Source organism: Crocuta crocuta, unplaced genomic scaffold (assembly GCF_008692635.1).
Source record: "Crocuta crocuta isolate KB4526 unplaced genomic scaffold, BGI_CrCroc_1.0 scaffold149, whole genome shotgun sequence".
Lineage (NCBI taxonomy): Eukaryota > Metazoa > Chordata > Mammalia > Carnivora > Hyaenidae > Crocuta > Crocuta crocuta.
The window spans coordinates 6251854-6261581 of record NW_027551561.1 but is presented as its reverse complement, the minus strand read 5'-3'; the positions used below and the strand labels follow the sequence as shown (position 1 = coordinate 6261581).

Genomic DNA, 9728 nt, shown 5'->3' with positions numbered 1-9728 from the left:
GCTGCTGTATAACCTTGAAAGAGCTTCTGGTTCCCCAGGGGGGAGGAGGAGTGGAGTGAGGTGGGGAGGAGGGAGGGTGAGGGGCAGAGGAGAAGAAAGGAAAGCTGCTTCCCTACCTCACTCTAGACATCGAAATCAATTCCACGAACCAAAGCTTTAAACATAAAAACTGAATACATAAAATAAAGACAAGATAGACGAGTTCCACGGTCTTGGGCAGGGAAGTCTTTCTAAGCATCACGCCCAAAGCCAAAGCCGTAACGGAAGAGACTGATGAATTGGCTGTAAAAGAATTATAAACTCGCTGTCATCAGCAAAGTTAAAAACAAATGACAAGCTGAAAAAATATTTGTAGTGTATGTCCAAAAATTTAATATTACTGGGGCGCCTGGGTGGCTCAGTCGGTTGAGTGCCCGGCTCTGGGTTTCAGCTCAGCTCATGATCTCACATTTCGTGAGTTCGAGCCCCACATTGGGCTCTAAGCTGAAAGCACGGAGTCTGCTTGGGTTTCTTGCTCCCTCTCTCTCTGCCCCTCCCCGGCTTGTGCTATCTCTGTCTCTCTCAAAATAAGTAAATAAACCTAAAAAATTTTTTCCAAGAAAAAAATTAATATTTCTAGTTTTTATAAATCAGTGAAAATTAATACACCCAAAGAAACTAGGGTGAAGAATGTGGGCAGGCAGTTAATGAGCAAAGAACTCCTAATGACCAATAAATGTAAAGAAGTTCAATCGTTTTTATTGTATTGTATTGTATTTATTTTTTAAGCAATCACTATGCTCAATGTGTAGCTTAAGATCCTGAGATCAAGAGTCGCATGTTCTACCGAGTGAGCCTGCCAGGCGCCCCAAGTTCAACCATAGTTTAATTCAAAAGAGCACTCTTAATTTTTTCAGCCTCTCAAATTAGAAAGTTTTGGGAAATCACTTAACACCCTGTAGCAAAAGGGTAGTTGGGCCTTGCCACAATCCTGATGGGACAGTAAATGAGACAGCTCTTCTGGAAAGGAATGTGGCAGTTGTATAGGAAATCTTAAGATATGCCTCCTTTTGATAAAATAGTTTCCACTTAGAATGCATCTGAAAGGTTGGCAAACTTCTTCTGGAAAGGGTAGATAGTAAATATTGTAGGTTTGGTGGCACCCACTCAACTCTGCCATTGTAATGTGAAAGCGACAGGCAAGAGGTGAGCAAACAGGGATGAATGTGTTCCAATAAAACTTTATTTATAAAAACAGGCTGCTAGATCTGGCCCATAGGAACGGTAGTATGCCAACCTCAGACTTACTCTAAAGCAATGATTGCTGCTGTGGGGAACCACTTAGCTAAAAGAATGATGGTTACACTGCTTTTGTTAATCCCCCAAATTCCGTTAATATATACGTATATATATGGCAACAATGAGGAACTGGTAAAAAAATGTGGTTGTCTTCTTGTGATGAAATAATATGTAGCTATCTAAATTTACACAGAGTCGGGGTGTCTCGGTGGCTCAGTCGGTTAAGCATCCAACTTTGGCTCAGGTCATGATCTCACAGTTTGTGGGTTCGAGCCCCGTGTTGGGCTCTGCGCTGACAGCTCGGAGCCTGGTGCTCGCTACGAATTCTGTGTCTCCCATTCTCTCCGTCCCTCCCCTACTCGGGCTCACACACTCCTCTCTCTCTCTCTCTCTCTCTCTCTCTCAAAAATAAACATTTAAAAAAATTAAAAAAAAATAAATGTATGCAGAAAAGTCATACAGCTACACGAGTATATAGAGTTAAGGTTAGAACATAGCATATAAGTGAGCTACCAGTACTAAAAGGGGGTTTAGTATGGTTGTCATTGACGATATCAATACCCCAAATCAAAAGCTTTCCTATGCAACAGCCATAGTCAATTAGGAAATATCACAGCCAAAGGATTCTACACCTAACAGCAATAGGGACTCTAAAATATAGTCACCCTATGAAGAAACACGCAGAAATCGATTTGACAGATAAAGCTATTCTGAAGTTCTGGCGTAATGAAAGCCAGAATATATGAAGAGATACATATTATGTTCCTGGATGAGGGAATTCAATATTGTACAGGAGCCAATTCCCTTCAAGTGATGTGTACATTTGAAACAAATCTCCAGCAGGATTTTTAACAGGTTTTGACAAAAAGGAGTATTCTCAATGAGAAAATATGTAAGAATTAAACAACAAAAAAAAAAGGTTTTAAATAAAGAAGGATGAAGGAGGCTGCCTCTATCAGATATCAACCGATAAAGCAAGAGTAGCTGAACTGGTTTTGGCTTGGAAATAGACAAATAGATCAACGTAACAGACCAGAGTCCAGAAAGAAATCTGTGTTTATTAGGAAACTTAGCATATGAGAAAGGGGTGAAATTACAAATGAGTGGGGGAAGGGAGATTATCTGATAGTAGGAGCTTAAGCCGCTGGCAACTTTGAGAATAATGATGCTGATGAATATTGCCTTATCAAAACCAAAAATAGGCTGCAGGTGGATCAAAGAGCCAAGCATAAACGTGTTTTGTCTCAAAGTATTGGAAAAATACATAGGGGGATACGTTTATAGCCTTGAGATAAAGAAAGCATAAAATGTTAATGGCATGAAAAGACTGGTAATGATCACATAAGAATCTTAAAATTCCCAAGATTAAAATACAAGCAAAATGCATAAGGATGGACAGAATATATATAGATGTCTTATAAATCAATAAGGGAAAGACAATCAACCCAAAGGAAAATGAGCAATAACCATGAACAGGTAACTCCCCAAAGAAATCCAAAAAGCTAGCTAACAAGACATATGGTCTACCTCGCTGGTAAATGGCAATGCAAAGAAAGCCAGGGCGAATCTCCCTCCAGGGGGCTGGTGAGCAGAGAAGGGAGGGGCGGCGTGGAGGGGAGACCGGCAAGTAGGTGGAGACTTTCCAGGGTTGACAAAGGGGTGAGGAAACGGGCGCTCCCACATACTGTCAGATGATACATCGATACTGCCTTTTAGAAGAAAAATTTGGATGCATTTCTTAAAATAAATAAATAAAGGTCAGTGCCTGGCTGGCTTAGTCTGTGGAACAAAGGGATTCTTGATCTTGGGGAGGTTAGTTTGAGCCCTGCGTTGAGGGTGGAGCCTATCTAAAGAGAGAGAGAGAAAGAGAGAGAAAGGGAGAAATTGCCATTTAGCCAAAAAATAAAAAAAATAAAAAGTCTGCACACCCTTTGATATAGCAATTCCATATTTAGATTTCTAATCCTAGAAATACTTAGAGAAATACTCTGGAGCCCTGCCACCACGCGGTGTAAAAGGTGTCACTGCAGAGGGGACTTGAAGCCATCCTGGAGGCTGAAGATGAAGCCCAGGGCCTCAAGGAAGTTCAGAGCAGGTCCTCCTCCAGGCAGAAGCAGAGGGAACCAGGGGAGGCTTCCTGGAGGAGGTGTTAAGTCTTACTGCTGAGCAGAAGTTAGCCCAGGGACGGGGCGGAGGGGGGACTTCCCTGGAGAAAGACAAAACTTGTACAAAGTCTGGGACGCAAGAGAGAACTCGGTCCTTTTCATACAATGAGGAAGAGATGTGAGTCACTGATTTCGGGGTGGCGAGGCTGGAGAAGGAGGTGGGAGCTGATTTCATCCGTTGGTGATGAGGGTCCCGGGAGAGAGTGAGAGAGCAGGTCCTTAGCAGGCCCCGGGGCACTGGGGTACAGGTCTAGAAGGGCTGCGGGGGGGCGGCGAGGAGAGCTGTGGGCAGCAGGGGAGAAGGACGAGGGGGTGAGTGGGGATCCGGGGGCCGAGGGCGGCTGGGTGGGGGGGTTCGTAGGAGACACAGGAGGCTTGACGCCTTATTCATTTTATCGGGTTCCCTATTAATTGGCCGACGAGGGAGAATGACCAAGGGCCCCGGATCTCCCAGCGTTGGCGGGTCGCCCTGCGTAGCGCCGCCCCCTTGCCTCTCGGCCAAGGTGGGCTCCCCACGTACTCGTGCCCTCTCCCCACGGGGACCCCTGCGCTGTATAGAGCGAGGGCTATAACGAAAGGAGGACAAGGGCCCGCCCGCCGAGCAGGCCGGCCTCGGGAGGGATTCCCAAGACCGCAGCCCAGGGCCACCCATCCGCGGACACCAGGGCTACCCCGTGTCCCCTCCGACCAAATCCACATCCCCCTGCGCGGGGAAACGCGCTCAACAGCTGGGTTTACCAAGGCCTCCGCAACGCTTCTGGGTGCCCCTGTGTCGCAGGCTCTGAGGACAGGGGCAGGGTGACATCCAGGAAGTTCAAGAACAGATGCAGCACAGGTGAGGCGCACGGGAGGCATGGCCCGCAGGTCTGGGCGGCAGGCTGCGAGCCGCGGCGGCTGCAGGCTCACCATTTAACTATGTCCCATCAAGGGGTGACGTCGGACGTCCGCACCCCAGGCCGTCCATCAGCGTGTCCTCCCTACGAGGTCCCCAAACCACCCTTGCACGTTCGTCTCCAGCAGCACTTTGGAAGCCTGAGTGTCGAGGCTGTTGTCAGTCTCAAGCTGACCCCTAGGGGACAGCTGGGACACGACAGGGTGCTGAGGGCTCAGCGCGGGGTTAGACCTGCCCAGGCTGGCGCCCTGTGTCCCCGCCGCCCCTCACAGACTTGGGGAGCTGTGGGCCTTTCGCGGAAGGGAGTCCAGGGCCCCACGTTACAGGAGGCTCAGGCTGGAAGTGGATCCATTCACATCTCAGGGACGAGGGCCCTCCAGGCTCTCACAGCCCGGCCCTGCAGGAGCCCCCAGGCCCAGCAGGCTGGCCTTTNNNCGGGTCAACCAAGCGGCCCTACTGGGCGCTCCGGAGCAAGGCTGCGCGGTGTGCCCAGGGTTCCGTCCCCACCTCCCAGGGGCAGCCACACCGAGCGGCCTGAAAGAGGCCCACCACGTGCAAGGCACGAAGAGATTGCCCCCCCCTCCGCTCAGGGGCTTAAACAAAGGGACATGAAAACACAAACGCAGGCACCGTCCTGAGCGAGAAAAAGAGGGGGACCGGGGCTGCTGAGGCTCGACCGGCTCGTTCTTCCCCCTGTCCCCCAACCTCCTTTTGTTCTGGAAAAGAGAAACCTCCTTTTAGTTTCTTTAAAAGCAGAGCACCCTTCTAGGGCCCATGGATTCTGTGTCTGTTTCACCTTTTCTTCTGGAAGCGTGGACGGCCACGCGTGGGGGCCGTGGCTGCGGGAACAGAGCCTGCCGGGCCACACAGGTGGGGGCCTGGCCACGGCTCCCCCCGGCCCTCCAGCTCCTCCATTTTGCCGGACTACTGACACAGCGGTATCCAAGGGCAGAGCTGAACACCGTGTTCTCACGCTGACCTCCACGACGCGGCGCGGGGACGAAGGGCGCTCCCATGTATTCGCTAATAAGAAAATTGGTATTTCTGGGGCGCCTGGCTGGCTCAGTCGGTGAAGCATCCGATCTCGGCTCAGGTCACAATCTCACAGTTTACGAGTTCGAGCCCCGCGTCGGGCTGTGTGCTGACAGCTCAGAGCCTGGAGCCTGCTTCGGATTCTTTGCCTCCCTCTCTCTGTGACCCTCCCCTACCCACACTCTGTTTCTCTCCCCCTCAAAAATAAATTAAAAAAGAAAATGAGTATTTCCTCAGGTCCTCTAGACCGGCATGCCCAGCCCTGTTTTACAGCTGAGGAAACTGAGGCTCAGAGGGATTGAGAGAAGCTTGTCCGGTTTGCATATCCAGTCAGTGGCCCAAGGTGGGTACGGACCCCGTGCTGAGCGACCCCACAGCCTTCCTCCTCACCTTGCTTCCTGCTCAGCAATCCAAGAGGGGCCCACTCCAAAACCCTGGGGACACTCAGTGCTTGTCCGCGTGGGAAGTCCTCTGCCCTGGTCCTGGCCCACGTACCATCAGCTGGGCTCAAATACATAGGCACCCCACCCCCACCGGGCCTGTCAAGGCAGGTCTGGGGCCCCGCTCTCTTCACTCCTCCCTGGGAGCCCTGATTTGGGGCCCAGCACCCCGGAGGCCAGCCGCCTGGCTTCCGTGGTCGAGGCCCCGGCCCCGTACCCGATGCTTGGCTCTGGCCTCTGTTGTCTTTGAGCGTCAGCTTCTCCAATGCCATTTTGCCGGCCGCCCTCAGCGATACAGCCGTCTGCCTGCACCCGCTCATCCGGTCCCAACCCTGACCCCGCCACCCGGCCCAAGCGACCTCTGGGGTCCTGGACCTCCTTCAGCTGCAGAAAATACCTCTATTTGGGGGTGGGGGGGTTCACATGAGGCACCCCTCATGTCGGAGGCGGAGGAAAGGTTTTGGAGCTGGCCTGGGTGACAAAGCAAGATTCCTTCTCCAGCTCTGGGCTGTCTCAGCCAGAAGGACCCTTGGTGACTCAATATATACATCTCAGACTGCGTCTGTCTGTCTGTCTGTCCGTAGGGCGGAGCCACAGGTGCTTGTAACAGAGTTCCAAAGCTTTACAATGAACAAACCACTGGGCAGGGATAAAGGAAAACAGAGCGGTGTTTGCCCCCTGCGGGCACTGAGGGACTTCCTGAGGGATGGGAGTGCCCTTAGTCACGCGTGGGGAGCCCCTTCCCTGCGTGCCTGCTGAGGTGACCCAGGGAGGGCCCTAGAGAGCCTGAGAAGGGGCGTGGCCAGCAGAAGGAGTGTGCCTGGTGGGAACATAGGCTCGCCCACCCCCCACTCCAGGCTGCATATCAGGTTATGGAAGCTGGGGGGGTGCTTCCGGTGGGGGAGCACCTCCACGTGCTCCTGGAGAGGACAAGCAGTCTCCGCACTGCCCCCTCCCCTTTCCCCTTTGCCTCTGTCCCATTAGGCGCTTCCTGAGTCATGTCTTTGGTAATGAACTGGTAGTTGCCAATACCGTGGATCCCCGAGTCCTGAGAGTTGTTCCAGTGAATTACTGAACCTGAGGGGGGCTGTGGGAACCCCCACATTTGTGTGCCCCGTCTGCAGCTGCCCTCAGTGAGGCAGGCTCGTGGGGCTGCGGCCTTGACCCTAGGGTTTGCGGCCTTGACCCTGGGGTCTACACTAACCCTGGAACGGAACTGAACCGCTAGACCCCTGGTTGGCGCCGGAGAATCGGCGGACTGAGGACCCAGTGCAGCTTGGTGTCTGGGACGCACCACATGGGGGCCGGTTGGCCCGGCGGGTCAGGGCAGAGGAGAAGAGAAGAGAATCGCAGTCCTGCCTGTTGTTGACCTCAAGGCTGTCACTTTCCCTGCGTGGGACTCGGTGTCTCCTTGGAACCAGAAAGGGGGAGTCAAGGTGCTCTGTGAGGACCCCCAGCCCCTACGCTCTCTGCCGGGGCCTCCCGAGGGGGCTGCTCACAGCCAAAAAGATTTCTTGACTTTGAAACCTAAAGGGCCTCAAAAGGGGAGGCCCTGGGGCCTCCCAGACACCAAAACGGTCGAGCAGAAGCAAGAGAGGGTGAGGCAGGGCCTCGGGCCTCCCCCTCCTTACCTGGTCCACGCAGTCGGGGATCTCCGGCGTGCAGGGCGGCGCCCCCGCGCTCTCCACGGACAGCACATCCTTCAGCAGCTCCTCACAGCCTGCGGACGGACAGACAGACAGTGCAGGTCGGAGCCTCAGCACGTGGCTTCTGACCCCCGGGCCTGGGGTGGGACGGCAGGTGGCCCAAGTCTCCAAGAGCCCCGCTGATCCTTCAAAGGCGGACACTGCGCACGAGGCCACGGAGAGGCCGGTCCGGGGCTGTGCGGGTGTCACTGAGGCACATGGACCCCAACAGAGGACACACAGAAGAGAAGGAGCCAGGGGCAAAGAGAATCAAGGAGGCCTCTCTGGAGGAAGGGATACAAGCCAGTACTCTCTGACCGGTTCGCAGGGACTCTGAATGCACACGTTCCCCTGCGGCCGAGGCCCTCAACAGGCCTGCACACTCCGGGCCGCCTGGGACAGGGTCCCCTCGGGATGGCCCCACCTCCTGCGGACCCCGTCACGCACACGGCCTCCCTCCGCAGTTCCTGAGCAAGTCCCCCCATCTCTCCAGGTGAAGCAGGGCAAGCCCGCAAAGCGCCCGGCGTGGGCACCTGACAGGCGCGGTCGGCGGTGGCCCTGCGGTCCCCTCTACGCGCAAGGCTTTGTGGGGGCAGGGCGCAGCCCCTCCCGGCCTCTCAGCTCCCTTCCTGCCCCCCTCACTTCCAGGGAAGCGATTCCTGCTTCCTTCCCACGCCCCAGCGCCCTGGGTGCCCCACAGACAACGGGTCGTCCTGACGGGAAAATGTGGCTTCCTTCGCAGACGGACAGACAGTGGGAAAGTTCTCGGGCCTGTGTTCTCTTCACAGCCAGAGGGAGGCCTGAGCAAGTCCGCCCGCCCGCTGACCGGAGCCACTTTCTCCAGACTAGCAGTTTAGAGGTAAGAGAGGCCCCGGATTCCTGGGGGTGCCTCCCAACCGCCTTTGAACTGAGGAAAAGAGAGGGGTTGCAGTTTGCTCCTTCAAGGCCGGGGCGGGGTGGGGGGGGAGAGGAAGAGACTAAGGAGTCCGAAGGAGGAGGATGGGCGTCCACTCCGCCCGGGGTCTGCCCACGGCTGACCTAGTTTTAAAACTGCGAGTCCTGGGTCCTGGGACACGGCTTGGGAGCTCAGTCATCCCGGGGGGAGGTGACCCGCAGGGGGACGCAAGGAGGAGAAAGGAGAGCAATCGGGAGCCTTTCCCTACAGGACAGGCGGCAGGCAGGGAGGAAACCACTGTCCCGTGGGCGCGGGGACCCCACGCCCTGCGTGGCTGGGATCCACGCCCCGCGCACGGCTGAGCCCGGATCCTTCTCCTCAGCCCCCCTGGGAGGAATCCCCACTGACTCCCGAGTCAGGCCAGCTTTCTGCAGCTGGACGGGGTCCTGAGAGACCCCCAGGGCCCAAAGGTCTCACCTTTCATGGCGAACACCCCTCGGCAAAAGTCCTTGAAGTTGATTCTCCCGAGGTCGTTGGGATCCAAGTATTTGACAAGTTTTTCCACCTGTGGGAAGAAGGAGGGACAGGTGTGAGGTCCCCAGAGATGCCCCTGGGGGGGGTTCACGGAGCTGGGGGGAGGCTGGAATAGAGGGAGGGCTTGTCACCTGAGCCAAGGGGCCTCCACCCCTCACCCTGGAGTCAGCGCCAAGCCCCAGACAGCGGCGGGGCCGCAGGCAGTACGGGGAAGGCTTCCAGTAAAGACCTGGCCATGGAGAGCCAATGCGCTGATTTTTTTTTTTTAACTTAATGGTTTCTTTCCTACAAAAATCATACAAGCTCACTGCAGAAACCCCAGAAAAGAGAATGAATCAAACCCGGCTGTTTCCCACTCCCCCCACTTGAAAACACATAGTTTGGAGGCACGTGGGTGGCTCCGTCGGGTAAGTGCCTGACTTCGGCTCAGGTCACGATATCACGGTTCGTGAGTTCGAGCCCTGAGTTGGGCTCCGTGCTGATGGTACAGAGCCTGCTTGGCTTGGGATTCTCTCGCTCTCTCTGTCCCTCTCCCACTCTTAAAAAAAATAAAACACATAGTTTGAGCCACTTTTTTTTTTCCTGGAGTTCTGAGAGGCCCATGGCCAAATTCCCTTCTGTCCGCAAGGAGGAAATAATTATGTCACGTCTGTATACATTCTTTAAACGTTTTAAAATTACAAATCAAATAAGATTTAAGGCAAAAGCAATTATGGTCAAGACAGTGGCTACACTGGCAGAACTTGGTAGGAGGGGGAAGATACCGAGAGTGTTTCTATTTATTGATCTTGACGCCGGCCATACAGT

At 54.3% G+C, this 9728-nt stretch overlaps 1 protein-coding gene across 1 annotated transcript in view; it reads right to left on the bottom strand.

The window, feature by feature from the left end:
- The window catches only part of RAB11FIP4 (RAB11 family interacting protein 4), a 69481-nt gene extending 60538 nt beyond the window's left edge, over positions 1 to 8943 (bottom strand). Inside the window, exons 1-2 of the mRNA XM_077749737.1 lie at positions 8865 to 8943; positions 7439 to 7527 (exon numbers count right to left, since the gene is read on the bottom strand). Coding sequence (XP_077605863.1) covers positions 7439 to 7527; positions 8865 to 8871 — 96 coding nt within the window. The 5' untranslated portion in view covers positions 8872 to 8943. The remainder of the gene's footprint in view (positions 1 to 7438; positions 7528 to 8864) is intronic.
- Between the last annotated feature and the right edge of the window lie 785 nt (positions 8944 to 9728).